The sequence below is a fragment of the Phoca vitulina genome, unplaced genomic scaffold (assembly GCF_004348235.1).
Source record: "Phoca vitulina isolate PV1807 unplaced genomic scaffold, GSC_HSeal_1.0 scaffold42, whole genome shotgun sequence".
Classification (NCBI taxonomy): domain Eukaryota; kingdom Metazoa; phylum Chordata; class Mammalia; order Carnivora; family Phocidae; genus Phoca; species Phoca vitulina.
The window spans coordinates 7,167,860-7,188,973 of NW_022589745.1; the positions used below are offsets into that span (position 1 = coordinate 7,167,860).

General features: G+C 45.5%; 2 protein-coding genes across 4 annotated transcripts in view; both read left to right on the plus strand.

Moving 5' to 3' along the window:
* Window positions 1-6,189, plus strand: part of TAF1B (TATA-box binding protein associated factor, RNA polymerase I subunit B) — a 68,653-nt gene extending 62,464 nt beyond the window's left edge. For 2 of the 3 annotated variants that reach the window (XM_032430063.1, XM_032430061.1), the window contains exon 15: window positions 2,504-4,035. In XM_032430063.1, the coding sequence (XP_032285954.1) occupies window positions 2,504-2,705 (202 nt within the window). In that variant the 3' untranslated portion in view covers window positions 2,706-4,035. Of the gene's footprint in view, window positions 1-2,503; window positions 4,036-5,619 lie in introns of those variants that run through there. The other variant, XM_032430062.1, reaches the window with a different exon arrangement.
* Window positions 6,190-19,251: 13,062 nt separating this feature from the next.
* GRHL1 (grainyhead like transcription factor 1) overlaps window positions 19,252-21,114 on the plus strand; it is a 49,815-nt gene continuing 47,952 nt past the window's right edge. Inside the window, exon 1 of the mRNA XM_032430088.1 lies at window positions 19,252-19,425. Within this exon, the coding sequence (XP_032285979.1) occupies window positions 19,406-19,425 (20 nt within the window). The 5' untranslated portion in view covers window positions 19,252-19,405. The remainder of the gene's footprint in view (window positions 19,426-21,114) is intronic.

Here is a 21,114-nt window from a genome sequence, read left to right on the forward strand (position 1 = left end):
ACACACAGTTTTCTTGAGGGGTCCCATAAAAATTTGATTTGAATTTTAAAAATTTTATTTTAACTAATATTTTAAATTAGAGTAAAAAAAAAAAAACAGTACTCAAATACGTATGTCATATGCCAAATTTGAACATCTTTCAGACCACCAAAACTTTAACTTGTGTTAGCAGGTTTAATTTTGTATGTATACAGACTTGAGAGACTATTCTTTTTGCATACATTCCAACTTCTCACAAGGAAGTTCTCATAAGGAAGTTCAAATGGACCTTACAGCCCTCTTTTAAATGTAAACCTGTGCTTATCCCTTCACATACAATTGTTTGTATAAACATATTCTTATAGCATCCATTTACCACACTCATTTATTTTCTGTGTCAGAGCTCAAGGAACATCCGTTGGCACATGTTCTACTCACAGCAAAATACTTGGCAATAACAAATTATTGTATGTTATATTTGGTTTTATGGCTTATAACTCTAGGAGAGTTTTCTGAGTTTGTGATAAAGAATGTCATCCTTATAAGGTATTGTTAATGATTCAACTTAAAAATAAAAGTTCTTATGGGAGCAAATAATTTGTATACCTTTTCTTATCTTTCTGGTGTAGAGCTTCCCTAGGTAAGAGAAACCATACTTTTTGCCCTTTTTGTTGTAACCATTTGTCTGGAAGAATCTCTCTTACAATAGCTGAAATTGAAAAGAAAAGAAGAGCAAGAGACCACCAGTTTGTGTGAATTCCTGTAAATGGCTTATATTTGATTTCTGTTAAACCAATCAATGAGTATTTGAGCCTTTTAAATGTCCAATTAGTGAATAGGTGGAGTTTTGGCTTTATTTTAGATTATTAAAGTAGTCTTAAGATTTTAAGTGAAAACAAAAATCAGTTTTAAAGGAGTAAAGTGGAGGTGAACATTTTTGAGCCCTTACTGTGTGCCGACCATTGGGTAAGTGTTTAATATATATTTTCATTCGATACTTCTGTTCACTCTACGAGGTAGGCACTGTTATTTTTTCCTGTTTTACAGGTGAGAGAACCAAGGCTAGTTATCCATAGTCACAACTGATGGGGGCAGAGTTTTGTGGTGCACACACAAACTTTCTTTCAGGAATGTAGGACCATATATAAATCCAATATCTAAAAGTTTGTATCTTCTATATGTTGTTTACCTGTTTTTTTAAGCTTTTTACTCTGGAACATTTCAAGTATATTCAAAAATAGAGAGAATGGTGTAATGAACCCCCCTGTACCTGTCATTCAGCCTTAACAATTGTCAACATGACTAGGCTTGCTTCCACATGCCAACTCACTCCTCCACTCCCGCCCCCAGATTATTTGGAAGCATATCTCAAATGTCATAATGTTTTTAAAAACAAAATCATAATAAACATCAATCAGACATTAAGAAACAAATAGTAATTCCTTAATATTATCAAACATGCAGTCAATGTTTAGATCTTCCCAGTTGCTATGAAATTTTTAATATAATTCAATCCAAATAAGGCCCATACATTGCAAGTAACTAAGATATCCCTTAAGTGTTTTGGTTGGTAAATTCCCCTTTTATGTCTTTTTTTTTTTGTCCCCTTGCAGGGAAAAAATTACTTGTTGAATAATCCGGGTCTTGTGTCCTATACAATTTCCCATAGTCTGCATTTTGCTGATTACAACCTATGATACCATTTAACATGTTCCTCTGTCCCCTGGATTGCCTACACCTTGGTATAGTTAGAGATGGAGTGTTAGAGTTAAGAGATTCATAATTAGAGATTTGGTGGTAGTTGGAGACTTGATCTACTACTTTTAAGATAAGTAAAATTGCTTTGTAAATTCTTCTTTCTATAATAGGTACAAGATTGTAGGCTACATTATCAAGTCCGGTGTCTTATTTTGGGTGGGGATTAGGGATTATTTATTTTCTTTTATTTTAAAACTATGCCCAGGGGCGCCTGGGTGGCTCAGTTGTTGAACGTCTGCCTTCGGCTCAGGTCATGGTCCCAGGATCCTGGGATCGAGCCCCACATCGGGCTCCCTGCTCAGTGGGAAGCCTGCTTCTCCCTCTCCCACTCCCCCTGCTTGTGTTCCCTCTCTCAATGTGTCTCTCTCTGTCAAATAAATAAAATCTTTAAAAATAAATAAATAAATAAAAATAAATAAATAAAACTATGCCCAGAATCTCTTCCTGTATGCTATTGTTTGCTTTGAGCATGGTAAAAAGAAGCAGCCCATCTGGAATGGAAGGACTTCTGGGCAAGGAATTGTGAGTCCTGGCTCCAGACCATCCGTTACCCTGGTGTGGTAGCTAACCCCTGGATGGTGCCAGCATTTTTTCCTCTGTAAAAATAAGTTGTTTTGCCAAATTGTTCCAAGTTTCCTTCCAACTCTGAGTACTGTTTTAAGCCTCACCATATATATTTGCTAGTTTGGGGGATGTTTCAGGGATAGATGCATACATTTTAAATTGTCATTTTAAGATAACTTCTTCCTTTTTCTTCCCTTTCTAGCTATTGTAAACATGTGACAACCTATGAAGAATCAAATTTTTCGCTGAGTTATCAGTTCATAATAAATCTCTTCTCCTTCCTGCTGAGAATAAAGACCTCTTCCCTCCATGAAGAAGTGAGCTTAATTGAAAAGAGACTTTTTAAAACAAAATATAGTAAAACGAAAAAGAAATCAAGATCCAGGAAAGGGAGAAAATACTGAGAAAAATGAAATAGAAACTTTCTTGGGAAAATATTTTAATAGTGATAATAATGTCAAATTATAATATTCCAGAGAATTATGGGAAATAGAATTTGATTATATATCCACACATACATAGATACATATATATGTATCAAACGTGCTTATAAAAATGTGTATTGGAAAATAAGTGAATTGTGTTTGAATTTATTTTTTAAATTATGAATATTCTTTGAGAAGAGTAAACAGTAAGTTTTATAAATGGTATCCAGAAATTTGTATTCATTGTATTTTAAAGCTAAATTTGCTTTTTTTTTTTTTTAGGCTAAATTTGCTTTTAAACTAGATCACTTCCTTATTCTTTATGCCCCAAAGGAACTCCCAGATGGATCAAAGATCTAAACAGCATAATTTTTTACATATACATATATTACAGTACTAGAAGAAAACAAGTATGGCTGCTTTGATGATCTTGGAACAGGGAAGAACTTTCCAAACATTCCCCAAAACCAGAAGCCAAAAGGGAAAAATTGGTAATGTGACTGCAAAGTCACAGGCAAATAGCAAGTAGGAAAATATATTTGTAGCATATGACAGACAAAGGAATAATTTTTTTAATGTATCAATAGCTCTTGCAAAGCAATAGGAAAAAGGCTGAGCAAGGAATATGAGAAGATAGCTTTCTGGAAAAAAGAAATACAAAGACCAACCCAAAAAAATGATATAAATTAAAATAGGTTACCAAAGATATATAAAGGTTTATAATATCTGGTGAGGATACTGGAAAATCAGGCATTCTTGTTCAGTTTATTCATGCAACAAACACTGAACAGCTGTGTTCCAGGCATATTCCAGGCACTGGAGATAGAGCAGTAAACAAGGTCCCTGCCTTTAAGGATCTTCTGTTCTAATAGGGTGGGGGTAGATAGTCAACAAATATACAATAGTTGGGCTGATGAGGTGCAATGAAGAAAAAGCAAGGTAAGGGTGATAAGGTGGGCCTTTTTATAAAAAGTGATTGAGGAAGGCCCCTGGGAGGTGACCTTGAGCAGAGATCAACCGGTATGGAGCAAGCCATGTTGCTTTCCAGGGGAACGTTATTCCAAGCAGAGGAAACAGGCAAAGGCTCTGAGGCAAGAGTATGCTTGATGGAGTCAAGGAATAGCAAGTTGTTCAGGGCACCTGGAGTGTTAGGGTTGTAGGGGAGAGTAGTAACACAGGAAATGGAAGAATTTGCATTCGGGGCCATGGTAAGAACTTTGGCTTTTGTCCCAAGGGTGTCATGGGAAGCCATTAGAAAATTTTGAGCAAAAGAATGGTGTGATCTGGGGCACCTGGGTGGCTCAGTCGGTTAAGCATCTGCCTTCAGCTCAGGTCATGATCCCAGGGTCCTGGGATCGAGCCCCACATCGGGCTCCCTGCTCAGCGGAGAGCCTGCTTCTCCCACTCCCTCTGCTGTGTTCTCTCTCTCTCTCTCTCTGACAAATAAATAAATAAAATCTTAAAAAAAAAAAAATGGTGCAATCAGACCTATGTCATAAAAGGACTACGTTGCTCTGTGGTGAATAGATAGCCGGGGGAAATGGGCAGAGGTAGAGGCCACAACAAAGACTACTCTTCTGGTTTGGTCAAGAGGTGGTGGTTTGCACTACAGAGATTATAGTGGAAGTGGTAGGAAGGGATTAGATCCCAGATACAGTTTACGTATGAAATAATAAGGATTTGGTGATGGGTTGGTTGTAGGTGTGAGAAATCAAAATGCCCCGATTTTTTTTCCCCTGTACCATTTATTAAGATGGGGCTGCTTTAATTTTCCCCTATTCACCCTGTTTGTGAGGGAAGTTAACTGGGTTGGTTATAGGCCTGTGGGAATAGCCAAACACAGGGTACCCAAGATTGAATAGATGACATTGACAGCAGCTAATTAATCACATATACTTACCACCTGGGAGAGGATGCAGCACTCTATGCAGGGCCAATAGGGTCACATTCGGGAACAGAGAACAACCAGGGACAGGGAGGCAGGCTTTGTATCAGAGGGATGGAGTGGCCCCTAGTTCCTGCACGAGGGTATGATTGGCTTATTTGAATAATCCCACGGGCAGACAGGAATTCCTCTGGTCCTCTTAATAAGGTTAGGGGACCCTATCCATCGGAGCAGAGTGGGGAGGGGAAGTCAAAGTTAGGCCACTTTGGGGCCCTCCCCGTTTCACCAGATGTCAAAGCAGCACAAGATAATCAGGCCTTAATTTTAGGCTGTACACCACAGGGAACTCAGAAGACTGGTATTGGGAAATCAGTGTTATTTGGGGCGTATTGAGTTTGAGATGCCTGTTAGACATTGGAGAGATGTTGAAGTCTGAAGTTGGAGGGGCAGGGGTCTGGGGCAAGGTAAATGTAGGAAACATCAGAATATAAGTACTATTTAAAAACCGTGAGGCCAGATGGGATCTCCTAGAGAGTTTGTACAGATAGAAGAGAGGTCTCCATGGTTGCGGCTTGTGCTTCAGCAGCACACGCCCTTCTACTCCTGGATCGCAGAGGGTTTTTTTCAATCAGGAATTAATGTTGGTTTGTTTTTGTTTTTGTTCTTTTGTTTTTTCAGATGCTTTTCTTGCATCTATGAGATGATGGAATTTTTTTTCTTTTTTAGCCAGTTAATATGGCTTTCATAATATGGTTAATAGGAAATTCAATTGAGTTTCAAATGTTAAACTGGCCTTGCATTCCTAGGATAAACCCCACTTGGTCATGATCTATCATCCTTTTCACATATTGTTGAATGTGATTTGCTGAAATATTAAGAATTTTTGCATCCATGTTCATAAGAAATGTTGTTCTGCAGCTTTCTTTTACTCCATTACCAGAAGGAAGATTTGTGGACATTTCAGTAAAGATAATCCAATTAATACCATGTTGGCCTCTTGTTCTTCAGCTTGCTACCTCATGGTCCCAGAATGGATGCTACGATTCCACACAAACAAATCCTGGTAGAAGGAAGGAACTGTGACTAAACACTTTCTCAAGAGTGTCTTTGGTGAGAAAACCCTTTCCAGAAGCCCCCTGGTAGAGTTTCCTTTACATTCCATTGGCCAGAACTGCACCAGGGGAACCATAAAGGGGAATAGGATTACCATGACTGCTTTAGATTATCATGATGCATTCCTACCTTCCCTAGGATTAAGGATCTTTCTCTAATATTTGAGCAAAATTGGGGTACTATTAGCAGGGAAAGGCAGGGGGACTGTCTGTTGATAGGCAATGAGCAATGTCTGCACATGGGGTCTTTCCTCTCTAGTTCAAAGTCTCAACATCTCATATGTGCAAAATATGAAGCTATGGTATTATGGGTAAAACAATTCCTAACATCTATTGATCATCTGCCGCCAGGGCATTCTGTTAGAAACTTTCTAACTATTAGCATCCGGATTTGTTCTAGTCTTATGGAATGCCCTAATAAATGCTTGCATAATGTCTATTATGTGCCAGACATTTTTCTCAGTGCTTCATGTATTTTATTCATATATATTAACAATGGAGTTAAATTAATAAATGAGTTATTTATCCTCACAATAACCACATGATGTAGGTACTATTATTCCATTTTACAGATGGGGAACCTGAGACACAGGGGGAGTTGAATAACTTGCCCAAAGTCACACAGCTAGTCTGGAATAAACTGCTGCACCACACTATCTCTCCCGAGACTTAATCAGCCTTTGCTCCCAAGGAGCTTACAATATTAGAAGAGTCAAAAAAATTTTTTTTAGGGCACCTGGGTGGCTCAGTTGGTTAAGCGACTGCTTTTGGCTCAGGTCCCGGAGTCCTGGGATCGAGCCCCGCATCGGGCTCCTGGCTCAGCGGGGAGTCTGCTTCTCCCTCTGACCCTCTCCCCTCTCATGCTGTTTCTCTCTCTCTCAAATAAATAAATAAATAAATAAAATCTTAAAAAAAAATTTTTTTTTTTGAAGATTTTTATTTTTAAGTAATCTCTACACCCAACGTGGGACTCAAACTCACAACCCCAAGATCAAGAGTCACATGCTCCACCGACTGAGCCAGCCAAGCGCCCCAGCAGAGTCAAAATTTATTTCACCACATTCAATATACAAAATTAATGCCACTTGATTTTATTATCCGTAAATTTTCCCTAGCCTCCACCCTGTTGAGTAGGGGTGGAGGGCAGCCAAGAGGGCAGCCAAAATACTGCTTTGAACCTTTAATCTTACCAATTAAAGATACCTTCATCTCTTCAGGGTTAAAAAGCCACTTTGGAATAAATATTCAGTAAAGTGAAATTTGAAATCCCTATTAAGGCTGTTCCTCCCATCCATCTCCTTCCCTAGATGGCCTCTGGGTTCAAGGGTGAGGTGGAGGAAGAGCCCCCACCCTATCTGTGTCCTCTAGGTCCTTGCCAGGCTCTGACGCAGATGGTTGTGGGTGCTGATCGCCCCGCTCAGCTCCCACTGGCTCAGGTTGTCCACAGGGAATGCTGGTGCTCACCTCCACCGGCGCCCCCCAGGCTCTGCGAGAATGAAGGTGCTTGTGGATCACCTCCACTCTCAGGGATGCCTTAGTATAGGGGGCCGTTTCTCCTTTGCTGCAGGACCCCTATATCAGCACAGGGCACCCTGCAGGTGGGCTCCTCAAGTCCTATCTCTGCCTGAATACTTGCCTCAGCTATTTCTAAACTAGAAAGGTGCGCAATGATGAAATAAGGCAGAAGTAGGCTGAGTGCCATGACGGATGGAGCGCCCCAGGAGCACAGAGGAGGAAGAGAGCACAGCTGGTGGGGGCAGCATGGCGGAGCTGGGCTCCCAGGGGGGCGTGCCCCCGTTCCCAGGCTGCCCCCGCCCAGAGCAGGAAGCAAATTTTTAATCTCCTTTCAGGGGAAGCAATAAATTATTTTGCCACTAGAGTGACTTGTGATATTTGTTGATTTGGGTGGAATCTTTTTTATGAGCAAAACTTACTTTATGTTTTTTTTTTTAATTAAAATTCCTTACCACTGCAGTGAAATATAATTTTACAAATTATGTGACCACCCTAAAGGGAAATAAAACCAAGTAATATTTCACATGGTCTCAGCTCCCGTAACTAGTGTAATCGTGTGAAAGCAGATACTTCCAGGGGGGAGGGGGTATGAGTAGAATGCAATAGGTACTTCTAGAAAAAGTCTTTACATTGTGTCTGTCAGTGATCAGTCTAAGCTCAAAGCCATGCCAATACAGCATATATGTGCTAAAGTGGAGAGAATGTCATGTTCTCAGTTATCTGAGTATCAAATTTGGATCATCAGAACCTCATGGAAAACACAGCTGTGAAGTACCCTTATTCCGCGCCTACCTACTTACCTACCGAACCTTTTGCGTGTTTTCTCATTTACTATATCTAGATAAATCTATCCATCTACATCTGTGGCAATTAAAAGTTTGATCATAGTAGATTAACATAAAAAAACTCCTAAATTTCTAAAATTAAAAAATTAAGCCAGTGAGTTATGATGAGAATCTTTTCCCATAAGAATACAGAACACTGGCCTAAATATTTTGTTAATCTACAAGGATATCTCATAAATTTTGAACACAGGTGTTGGGTTTTTGGGGGTTTGGGGGGGAGGGGATTTGGTTTTTTTAATCCTTCAAAAAATGTGGATTTCTTCAGGCAGTTTGAGATTCTGGGTTAGACTTGAAAGGAAAAGGAGGGCCTTCCACCTGCCAACTTTGGCTCCTCTTGTACTGGGTCAATGGACATCGTTATGGGAATGCAATGCTGGTTAACAGGGTGAGGAGCTGCCGTGTGCCTCACCTCACCAAAGGGTAGTATTTCTCTGGGGCCACAAAAGGCTTGTCTTTGCCACACAGAAGTGGAACCTTCTATAGCCCAAAGGAAGGAGGAGAGGAGAGCCCAGGGCTGGGGCAGGGCCTGCACCTTTACCCATTGGGTTTCTGTAGTTCTTTGTTCTCTCTTTGTTTTTGTTTTTTCCCTCCATTGGCACAAAGCGGAGGAAAAAAAAAAAAAAAGCAGTATTAATCCAACCCTGTATTTATACAGAAAGCGTTATTGCTTAGGAGAGAAGGAGCATTATTTCCAAGTCTTAAGGAAAACTTTGAGTAGAATTTCCAAAGTTCTATGAATCACTATATATTGCAGATAGTTAAAAGCATATATTTTCATGTTGGGCGTAGAGCCAGTGACTTTTTTTTTCCGCTTTAAATACCTCTCTCTTCTCAAAAGCTAAGTAAATTCACATAGTATTAAGTCTCTCACAAAATGTTTTCAAGAAGCTCTTAGTGTGTGTTCCCTTGTTTTGTGCCCTCATGAAGTATTTAAGCAAAGTGATTTTAGTGCCAGACTTACCTGATAATAGGCTACGACTTGAGAAGAACTTACAAAAGAGTGCTTTTATTGACTTTATAAATTAAGAACCTGGTATTTCAGCTCACTTGGCCTTTTGCCCTTCTGCAACAATTATTTCCTCTGGAACAATTAGTACATGTTTTATGGATATTTGCGTTGAACCAGGTGACTCACAGATATTTCCAAAAGAATTTTTAAGCTCGAATTCCACTTAAATGTAATTACCTTTTGTCACCATTGTTGTCTGCATTAATTCAGATTAAGTGATTAAGTTAAACATTACCTAAAATGAAAGAGGTGGTCTCTGATTTTAGCTCGAAGGTTAAAATTAGGAAAGAAGTGTTTCTTACCACGTTGGGGGGTAAGAAAATATTATAAACATGTTTACTTATTTTTACCTTTCTCTCCTTAGATATTCACACCAGAGTAAGTCTCCCTGGGAAGGTCTCCTCTGCCTGGGGTCCCTTGTCACCCTGCTTGGGCCCTCTCCTCCCACTCCCCGCTTGGCCATTCTGCCAAAACACAATTTGCACATGTCAACCCCTCTCTACTTCTCCTGGTCTATCCACTGAATTTCTCCAAGTACAGCCCAGGGATCTGTGTTTCATCAAGGTGGTGCTTGTTAAGACCCTTCCTGACTCCCCTGCCAGCCTCCTCCTCAGCATGGCCGGGGCTCCAGGTGGGTGGGGTGGCCTGAGAGTCTGCATTTTGTCACCTGGCCACCCCCACCCCCACGCACCCTAATTCTGCTGTCTGTTCTGCCTCCCGGTCCCCAACTCACTATGTCCTTTGAATGATCTCATCCTCCCTCTGTCTGAAAGGGCACCGAGTCCTTCTGCAGCATCAGGGAGAGCTCTTTCTGTTCCTCAGCACTTACAACACATCCCCATCCTATGTTTGGCATTTAGGGGAGCCTACTTCTGCACGCGTCCTGTTGTCCCAGCCAGGCGGGAAGCCTTTGAGACCGGGGGCCATTTCTCATGCTCTGCGTATAGAACCCCACATCCCACAGATGCTCAAGAAAGGGCTCCGATGGAAGGAATGAGGATAAAAAGGGAAAGATTATGAAAACCTTCCTACTTTCTTATCGGCTATGCACTGCAGGGATCACTGCTTGACGAATGAACCTGGTTGTCTGCCTTCCAAATGTTGGTTTTGAATCAAATGGAAGTATTTTTTTTTTTTAAGATTTTATTTATTTGCGAGAGAGAGAATGAGAGACAGCATGAGATGGAGGAGGGTCAGAGGGAGAAGCAGACTCCCCGCCGAGCAGGGAGCCCGATGCGGGACTCGGTCCCAGGACTCCAGGATCATGACCTGCGCCGAAGGCAGTCGCTTAACCAACTGAGCCACCCAGGCGCCCCTCAGATGGAAGTATTTTTAAAACAGAAGGGGGAACACGGCCTCACTTTTGCTCGAGGTACACCTGAGGCGATACCACAGAGATCACATGTCCCCGCAGTGCTGGGAATGTGGCAGGAACTGGTCTCAGCACTTACATATCCCTCCCCTCTCCTCCCCTGACTGATCCCATGATGCACTACGTTATTTGACAAAGACACTGAGAAGTCCTGATCTGAGAAGTCCTGATCCCAGGCAAACTAGCTCCAGAATCTGTGAGCTTCGGCTTACAGCCCTGCCTCTCCAAGCTCCCAGCCCTGGTGATGTCAGTTTGGAATCAAAGGAGCCCAAATGCTACCACGAAGAAGAAAACATTAGCGTTTATGACTGACGTGTTTCCTCACCACCCCGTCCTCCAAACCTCCGCCCTGAACCTGTTCGTCCTTCATGCTCCCTGGCCCTCAATTACGGCACCATTCACCTAATCACCTACGCTATAAATCGCCAACCCCTCCCAGTCTGTCACCCAACATCTGTGTCACTCAGCCCTGACGGTTCCACCACCAACGACCTCTCTGGCCAGTCTCCAATCCTCTGACAACATGGTCACTGCCCAGCTCAGGCCTCATCATCTCCTTCCTGGTGTGTGCAAAACCACTCTCATTTCCAAGCATCTGTCCCTGTCCTGCCCCTGCCAGTTATGTCCCCAAAATAGATCTAATGACACTCTGAGGCTCAGCACCCTTCGATGGCTTCTTGCTGAGTGTGGGTCCTACACAGCACCTCCCTCACCTGCCCCGCTTCGTCCATCGCAGACAAGGGGATCCTGAACAACCATGACATCTCCCACCTCAGGGCCTTTGCCCATGCTGTATTCCTTATCAGAAATGTCCTCCTTCATCTCAGGAGACCCCTTATTCTTCCTTAAAGACCCTGCTCAATTGTCATGTCCTCCATTTCCCCCCCTCAGCTCCCCCAGGCAGAATCCATCATTCCCTAAGCATTCGACACACATCCCCATTAGGGCATTTGCAACATTTGTGCGAATGTGCCCAGGTCTCCAGATCAAGCAACTTGTGCATCAGACCATGAGTTAGTCGTGGATACACGCTCCCGTGGGCTGGGTAGGAGATTTGGAGGGTAAGAAACCTGAGATCTTATATGAAAAGTAGAGTTCACAAAGGTTAAAAAAATATAGGTAACATGTCAAAGAAGAAGCTCATTTAGGAGATTTCACACACCTAATTTATAATAATGAACTTCATACAATTAATTTTTTTTTAATGCAAGCATTTATTTATTTAGAGAGGAAGGAGAGGGCAGAGAATCTTTTTTAAGATTTTATTTATTTACTTATTTATTTATTTGTTTGTTTGTTATCAGAGAGAGAGAGAGCACACGCAGGGGGAGCAGTGAGGGAGAGGGAGAAGCGGGCGTGGGGCTCCATCCCAGGACCCTGGGATTATGACCTCAGCCGAAGGCAGACGTTTTACCATCTGAGCCACCCAGGCGCCCCATACAATTAACTTCTACTTGCCACCCACCCAAAACTTCATAGGGTCTCTCTTCTATGCATTCTCAATGCGAATGGCAGTACGTTGTTTTGCTTTGTTAAGGATCATGTGCGTTCCAAGAAGCACTCTTTTTGCTTTGCCTGCTCTGTCTCCATGTTAAAAGCCCTCTGATTTCCTGTCTCAGAGTTCGTGTCCCCATCTGCTGATCCCCACGACGGCCCCAGAGTAGAGTCACCTGGAGTTTTGTGATGCCCTGAGGAGCTTTGACTAAGAGGATGGCAGGATACCTGAGGAATATTGCCCCACTGCCTCTCAGTTCCAAAGTGATAGAAACAGCGTGGTGCTCGAGGTGGTTTCAGACCTCGCCCACAGCAGCCCTGTCCCTTCATGAGAAGCAATCCCGCAACTCCGAATCCTGCTTCCACGTCATTTCTCTCTCTTGATGCTTGTGGTGAAATTCTCCTGATTTTTTTTTTCCTGTTCCTTTTTTCAACCCCTAGTTCTTCCTTTTTCTAACTATCACCAACAGGAGTAACTCAAAATTCCAGATATAGGAATTGACAGTTTTGCAGTGTTTAGGAAAGATAACCAAAGGTGAGTCACAAAATACTCGAATTTCAAGTAAAAAGAAACTCAGCTGGGGAAGAATTACTAGAAAAATTGAGTTAATAAAATGTCAACTTTGGGCAAGCAACTTAATCCCTTGTTTCCTTCCTATAAAGGCAGGATAATCTCTCATATTAAAATGTGGTGAGATGCTACAATTTTAAATATCCATTTTATAATGAAGATGTTTCCCCACTAGTAACCTTTTCTTCAAAGAGTGAAATATGCCAATGTGAACCAGCAAGCAGAGCCAAGGCCTCCCACTCCGGAGCCTGGAGCACTTTCTTGAGATAGCTGCAAAGCATGATGGCTCCTCCCCACTCAGTATTAGTCACGCACAAGAGAGGTTTGCTGAAGGGTAAGGCCAGCGTGTCTAAGCAAAGGGCTTTCTGGCCGCCGTGTTGCAACTATTGAGCCTTCGCTGGAATGATCGATCTGTGTGAAGCCACAAGAAAAGAATGTGAGATATCTGGGTTCCAGTTGCCAGCAAGAGGGTGACACCCAACTTGACATAGCTTCTTCTGTCTCCATTCAGAAATGGGGAGAGAGTCTGGATCAAGTCCCAGGTATTTAACAAGACTCACCTGAGACTGCAGTCATCCTGGCGTGACAGGCAGACATGGTAGGGAAGGGATGAAGCCTCCGTGAACAAGGACATCGGAAGATAGACTGTCGATACCACAAAATGGAGAGAGAGTTCAGGGAGTCGCCATGTTCTCAAAGTTGGAGAATCAATTTAGAGAATACTCAAACGCCATCCCCTATGCCAGGTGTTGTCCCTAGAAGCCCCAGCCATGGCTCTGCCGCATTTGAAGTGTCCAGGCTGCTTTATAATGGGGCGACAGGCTAAACCCAGAACGTCAGGCAGAAATACTCTCATATTGGTGGTACCACCACCTAGAAGGGCAAGTGTGGGATTTGGAAATAAGGGGTCTGGATTCAAGTCCTGAATTCACTGACTATGAGACTCTGAATACATCATTTGATCTCCCTGGACCTCATTTCTTTATCTGCAAGGTGGGACATAGTCCTGTCTACCTCAGAGGCTTGTTTTAAGAGTCAAAGTTGCTGAGGTATGTGATCTCTGATCAATGAATACTGCCCAAAGAAGGCTAATGTCATCACAGTCCTGAGTAACAACTATCGATACTCTAGAATTAGCTTATTGCTATGCTAGATGATGAGGGTTTTTTTTTTTTTAATATGAGATATAGTTTCTGTCCCTTAAGCAGCTTATAATAAATACAGTAAGGAAGAATGGGAAGGTGGAATGCTTCATATTTATTGAATCCCAGTAGTTCAAGACCCTGTTCACAAAACAGAACAGATAATTCCTTTGGTGACAGGAATTAGTACCTCATACCCCCCCAGTTGTGGAAACTGAGGCTCAGGGTTAAGTAATTTTCCTAAGTCACAGAGCTGGGAGGCGAGGGTGGGGATTCCACACTCTCCCTTCCACACCCCGTATCTCCAGAGCGGAAGGCTTTCCTGTCACAACCGTGAGAGACAGGATGGCTCTGGTACGCTGGGCGGGACCGACTCTCGGATGGCAGGCATGGAGGGCCTACCATTGCAGCTACTTGAGATGTCTCTCCGATACGGGCTGTTTCATCAGAGTGAGGTCCCTGCATGTGATGAGCCCTGCAAATGGCTGGTCAGGTGATGGTGAGGTGGCGTGGCCAACAAACAGGCACAGGGAGGAACCAGACTAGCTTCCCGATCACCTAATCTCTAAAGAAGATGGAGGCCAACCATCCAGTGTCTTTGTGCAGGGGATTGTGGGAGCTTCTTTAACCACATGATCTTATTTAACTCCACAAAACTTGATATTGTTTCCCTCATTTTACAGCAGGGAAAGCTGAGGACTGGCCGTGAGGTAGACTGCTTGGGTAAAAATATGAGGCAGATCTGAGATTTGAATCCAGATCTGATGGCCTTGAAGTCATTCTCTCGAACTCATGCAGAGCTGAATGAACTGAAAGGCAGAGCAGCTTGTGAAGAACAGTTTAATAATGGGATAGCTGAGGCACTGTGGGAGTCGTTCAGATGGGATGGGAGGGATGCCTGGAGGAGTTGGCATTGCAGGTGGCCCAGAAGGCAGGGGTGGGATGGGGGTGGTGAGGTGGAGAGAAGGAAAGGAATAGCAGACGCAACCAGGGGCCGAAAATTGTAGGACATATTCAGGGAACACTGTGAGGGGGTCCAGAGCATTGGGGGCTTTTCACTGGGACATAAATTCGGAAATGTATGTAGTGGCCAGATAGAGAAGGAACTTAAATGCCAGACCAAGGAGGTTGAACTTCAGTTTTATAAACGGTGGATAGCTAAGATCAGAACTACTCCTAGCAACCATCCTTTTGAGTCATGAGACGTTGGAGCTGGAAGGGACCAGATGGCCAGTCCAACCTCTTCCTTTTTCTGAGGCCAAGAAAGCAGAAGAACCTGGGCTAGAACCCACTCAATCTATTCAGCCTGCCTCTTAACTTCCACATTCCCTACTTGGAAGCCCATGACTTGAGAAGGTACCTCAAAGATCCTCCTTCTCTTAAACACACACACACACACCCATCCATGAGCTAAAAAGAATTATTGCCAAACAAATACAAAGATGCTAAGCTTCACTCATAATTTTCAAAAAATGCGAATCAAAACAATGAGATAGTATTTTTCATCTAACTGACTGGCAAAACAAAGTTTGATAATGCCCGTGGTTGGTGAGGGTGTGGCACTTCAGGCTGTCCAATATCCTCTTGGTTGAAACCCAAATGGGGCAACCTTTTGGAAAACAATTTGGTAAGATCTATAAAAGTTGCAACTTTGCATGCCTTTTTCATGGAAGCTCCAATTCTAGGATTTACCCAATAGCCATACCCAGTCGAGTGTGCAAAGTGTATAGTTAGAGGGCTGTTTATTGCAGAACGTTTATAAATGTGAAAAACTGGGGAGAAAAACCCTAATTGTTCACCCATAGGGTCTCATTGTCACACATCAATACAAAGAAATAATATGTAGCCATTTTTTTTTAAAAAAAGGCAGTAGATATGTATACACTCACATGGAAAATGTTTAAGACATAAGAGATGGAAGCAAGCAAGCTGAGGAGGGTTGTGCACAGTGTGAATCCCATTTGTGTAAGAAAATAAGACATATGTATGCTTACAGATACATAGGCATTATCTGGGAAGAGACACTAAAACTGCTCACAGTGATATCTCTGGGGAGAGGGACAGGATGGAGGAGGGAGGGACTCTGTGCTCTAAACCCTCTGGGTTACTTAAATTTCCTTTTTTCCTTTTTTTTTTTTTTTTGTTCCTTTACTTCTCCCTTTCTTTCTTTTTTGCTTTTTAAAAAAAAACTATGACCATGTATGATTTGTATAACTTAAAAAAATAGTAACAAAAATAAAGGTATTGCCAACAGACAGATGGATCGCTCATAGATCTGGATTTTAACTTCTGTTCTAGAGAACTCTTAGAGACAAGCTCAGTAAGCCTGTATGAACATTTACAAAATAGACCCAGTGTTTTTTATTAATACATCTAAGGTCTAACAACCTTGGGCCCTTACCGTTCTTGTTTTTGGTTTTGTGATTTGACATTTATTCATTCATCCCGTATTTATTTTGTGCCTACCATGTATCAGGCAGTGGGACTGAAGCATGAGGCCGTTAGTCTTTGTAACAGGAAGGCCGTTTAGATCAATCCGCAGACATGGCCCAGAAGGGAAGAGAGGCAGAACCGATGCCTGCAGAGGATCGGACCCATTCAATGAACACTTACTGGATGTTTTCTACGTGTATCGCATGAGGCCGGGGACATTCAAATGGAAGCAGTACAATCCCCGCCCTCTCATGAAGAGCGCCCACCGTGGTAGAGCTGGACACAAACAGAAAATCGCATATTACTAACAGAATCTGGTAAATGTAATGGGGTGATGCATGGGGGACAGTGAGTGTGCACAGGACACTTGACCCAGCCTAGGAGGTCAGGGAGGTCCCCCTGGGGCAATGGGGAGTCCTGGCTGAGTCTGGAAGGTTGAGCGAAGTGGGCCAAGTGGGAAGTGGAGGGGCAGGGAATTGGGGGCAAGGGTGGTTCTCAGTACTGATCAACACGGGAAGGAGAATAGCGAAATGGCAGGTTGAGCTATTCATCTACACACCCGGCTAAGGAGTTTGAACTTTATCTTGAGTGTACTAGAGTGACATGATCTCAAATGTGTGCTTTATAAAGCTCAGCCTGGCCACAGCTGGAGATGCAGTAGGGGAAGAAGAGAAAGAAAAGTCGAGGTAGAGACAGGGTCCCTCTGTGAGTCGCTTCAAGCAGTGCAACGCTGATGATTTCCACCTATACTGTTATTAATATTTTCCTTAAATTATCTCATTTAAAACAATACAATTTATTTAAACAGGAAACTAGTAAATAAGAAAAAGAGGACAGGCTCCATGCTCCAGTGTTGTACCTGGGTACAGCACCCAGGATTAGGGGATGGAAATGGGAAATGGCAGAGGGGACAGTGAGATGCTGATTCAGGGCCCAAGGGGCCTGGAGAACAGGGAGCAGGAAACTGGCAAGGATGCTGAGGGACAGCGGGTGCTGAATGAAGCCCCCGGGGGCCTCCATGCTGCTAAATCCTCATCTTACTTGACCTCCAGGCAGCATGTGCCCCAGCTGACCATGCCTTCCTCCTGTCTCACTTTCTCTACTCAGCTCCCATGCGTCCGTTCTCCTCTGACCTCAGTGGTCTCCCCTCTTCTGCCTCCTCTGCTGGATCCCCTTCTTCCCAGCCTTCCCGTGTTGGGGGCTCCAGGATCCTGTGTTGGTCCCGTTTTCTCCTCCCTCACCGCGGTGGAGATTGAGCTTATCCTCAGGCCTTCAAGACCATCTTTGTGCTGATGACTCCCCGATGTCCATTCAGCCCCTTCATCCCTGGACTCCACACTCACATCCAATCTACTGATAATATCTATTTGGATCTCTAATAAAAATCGTGAATTTACTTGCAAAATGGGACTCCTGACCTCCCCCAGACTTATGCCTGCTGTCTTCCCCATCTCAGTGATGGCAAAACATTCCTTCCAGCTTTTACCTTTAATAGCTGTCTTTGAATCTCTTTTTCTCATACTTTATGTCCAATTTTCTGGAAATCCTGCTGGCTCTATCTTCAGAAGAGATCCAACCATGTCTCACTCTACCACCCTAGGCCACGCTACTGTTATCTTTGGTCTGGGCTCACTGCGCCCATCTTTGTGCCCCTACCACCCACATTATTTAAAGACAGGGGTGAGATCAGGTCACTGCTCTACTCCAAACTCTCCATCTTACTCTATAAAAACCAAAGTGGGCACAAAGTCCTACATCTTCCCATCCTCCCTCTTTGTCCCCCTCTGGTCATAGGGGTCTCCTGACGTTCACAGTTCACAACTAATGCAAAGGTGTGCCTCTGCCTGTACCCCCCTCCCTCACTTCCTTGAAGGCCTTTCCTCCTCCAGGCTTCCAATCCCGGCTCCACCCCATGCTCTCCAGCTGCCTGCTCTCCTTTTTCTCCTGCAGAACTTGCCACTCTCCAACACACCATATAATTTACTCATTGTGTTTATTGTCTATTACCCCCTAGGATGCTGAAGGCTGGCAGGGAAACTTGTTCACTATCTCCAGCATCTAGAACAATGCCCGGCATATAGGAGTTCTCTCAATATATATTTGTTGAACCAGCGAGCAGACCCCAGAGACGAAGAGAGCTTCAGCTCAGAAGGACAATTTGGGCCAGAGGTAGGGGTGGAAATGAATGGCGGCTGGGTGGTAAGCGCAGACAGACTGCAAGAGGGCTGCTAGAAGGCTCAGCAGCGGGTTAGAGGTGGAGCCCGAGGAAGCAGCTCTGGGGTGAGGGAAGCGGAGGGTGAAGGGGTTGAAGCCCCGACGGGGGTCCTGATAAAAGGGTGCGCGGGGATTAGAGGTGGGAGACAGGCGGGGGGCCAGCAGTGAGCTGGGGCGCAGAAGAGGAGGACGGGCAAGCCCTTGGGACCAGGCGGCTGGGACCGGAGGCTGATGCCACCACTCGGCTGGTCTGCACCCCGGCCGCACGAGGGGAAACAACGGTTGCCCAGTGACTGTCACTTAGCGGCCAATGTAAGAAAGATGCGCACGAGGTTCTAAAGCCGGACGGCTGCGGTGGGCTCGGCGAGGAAGGAGACATCCGAGCTTTCTCAGGTAAAAGCCAGAAGCCTCATAAATAAGTGGCCGCGGACTGAGAGGCGGCACGAGGGCGGGGAGCTTCACAGACCCGGGGAGGGAAGGTGCCCGAGGCAGCGGAGCGGCCGACCGCGGGCGGGGAGGCTCCGTCACTGGAGCGGGGAGGGCTTCGGTGGGCGAGCGGGGAAGGAAGGACCCTCAAGGCCCGAGAAGGCGGCGCCAAGGCACGGCCCGCCCCTCAGGTGAGCCGCCGAGGCCTGCGATCGCGGCCCAGGGCGGTGGGCGCGCGGCGGCCGGCGGCGGGGCGGGAGGTGCGCGCGGGGAGCCGCACGGCCACGCCAGTCCCGGCGGGAGGCTGGCCGAGAGCGCGGGGCGCGCCGCACGGACGCGGCCACGCGGAGCGGCGGCCCCCGCCCCGGCGCCCCGCGCGCCCGCCAATCAGGCGGCGCCGCCGGCCGTCCGGCCCCCGAGGCCCCGCCCCGGGCCGGCGCGCCGCCAGCCAATGGGCGGTCGAGCCCGGGCGCCCAGAGCGCGCAGCCCGCGCGGAGCCGGCTCAGAGCGAGAAAAGCGAACCCAACCCGTCGGGGCAGCCGCTCCGGACCCGCCGCCGCCGCCGCCGCTGCCGCCGCCTCCTCCTCCTCCCCCCCGGATCGGGTGTACTGTCCCAACCCGAAAGTCCAGTTCTGCGGCCCGGCAGCGGCGAGCAAGCGCGATGACACAGGAGTACGACAAGTGAGTGAGGCGCCGGCGCGCGAGTCGGGCCGTGCGGCTTGAGGCCGCCGCTGTGCGCCGGGCCGGCCGCACCTGCCGCGAGGCCGGGAGAGGCGAGGCCGGGCGGATGGGCGGGGGTGCGAGGCCGGGCGCGGGGCGCGGGGCGAGGCCGGCCGGGCGGGACGCGAAGCGGGCCGGGAGGGCGGGGGGCTTGTCTCGCCGTCCACTTTCTTCCCCGCCGCGGCCTCTGCCCTCGGCACCCCCTCCCCCGCGCCTTTGTTCCACCGAAGCCCCCGGGGAGACCCTTGCCCTGGGGACTCAATTCATGAGGGGAGACCCCCCTCAGCTCCCTCCCCCCTCCGCCTCAGCGACCTCGTCAGGGGGACCACCGCGCGGGCGCGCCCCCATCTCGGCTCTGCTGCCGGCAGGGGTGCGGGAAGCGAGAGTCGGGGCGCCGCGCCGCGCGAGACCCCCGCCAGGGTCGCTTTTGCTCAGGGGCGCCGGCGGAGCTCTTTGGGCCCCGCGGCCCCGCTGGGAAGGTAGACGTCTCTGCTGATCAGTCCCTTGTCGTCCAGCCATCTCCTTCGGTCCGTCCGCTAGGACTTCCGAAAGGAGAAATTTAGGGAAAAGTTGAAGTGCTCCGGTGTCCTGGCATTCCCCCCCCGCCCGGCTGGCTGTGTGAGTGAGAAAATTGTTGTAGGAGTTATTTTGCCACTTGCATCATTGATGGTAATTACAGATTACTGTAATTAAAAAATCTTCAGAAAGTATCGAGAAGATGAAATCTTCGAAATCCGGGTGATAAACAGAACGCACTGTACTAATAATACTCCTTTTGGAGCTCGTGATTAAAGAAATATTTTTAACAAATGCAAGGTGGTAATGTAAGATGTTAACATTAAGGGACACTGGGTGAGGGGTATTTCTGTATTTTCGTTGCACCTTTTCTGTAAGTGTAAAATTGTTGCGAAATAAAACATTTATTAGGAAAAAAAGTAAATCGCACCAAACCAATCTGTGTACTTCAGTAAATCCAGATCAGAGGTATCCAGTTTTGTAATTATTTGTTAAGGATCATTTTATTTAAGCGATCTTCTTCTGACTGGGAAGGTTACATATTGTGTATGGGATACCTTAAATGGGTGAGTCTTGTGTTGTACAATGTGCAGGTAAAGTAGCACTTGAAATATGTCTCAGAAGTCTTTTGGGAGATCACTGATGAAGGGTTTAGGACTTACCGAAGGCAGTGACGGGCCTTGAGGGACTAGCAACTGCCTGACTGTCATATGAGGAAGTAGACTAAGACAGGCAACTGGTTACTGTTTATTTCTTGACTTATGGTTTAGATAAGGCAAATTTCCAAAGCTAAAATTTTGGCCTTAGGCACACTTTGGAAATGTAAGACACCTCCAGGGTGATCACAAACAGAACCATTTGCAAAAAATATTTTCTGTTGCCTGTACAAATTTGGGATGGGGGTGGGAGAAGAAGGGAAGCTGAAAAACTAGCATTACGGGAATTGAATGAGCCAAGTGCTGTCATAATCTTCTGGAAGTAGCTATTACACTATTAATAATAGCTTAGCAGTACACCAGTAAATCACCCCAAGATACCACTGATTCAGTGGTTGTTATACTCTGCTCCTAATGGTGTAGGGAATGCCCTTTTGTGCGTTTACTTATTTATTTATTGTGAATTTGAGATTTATAC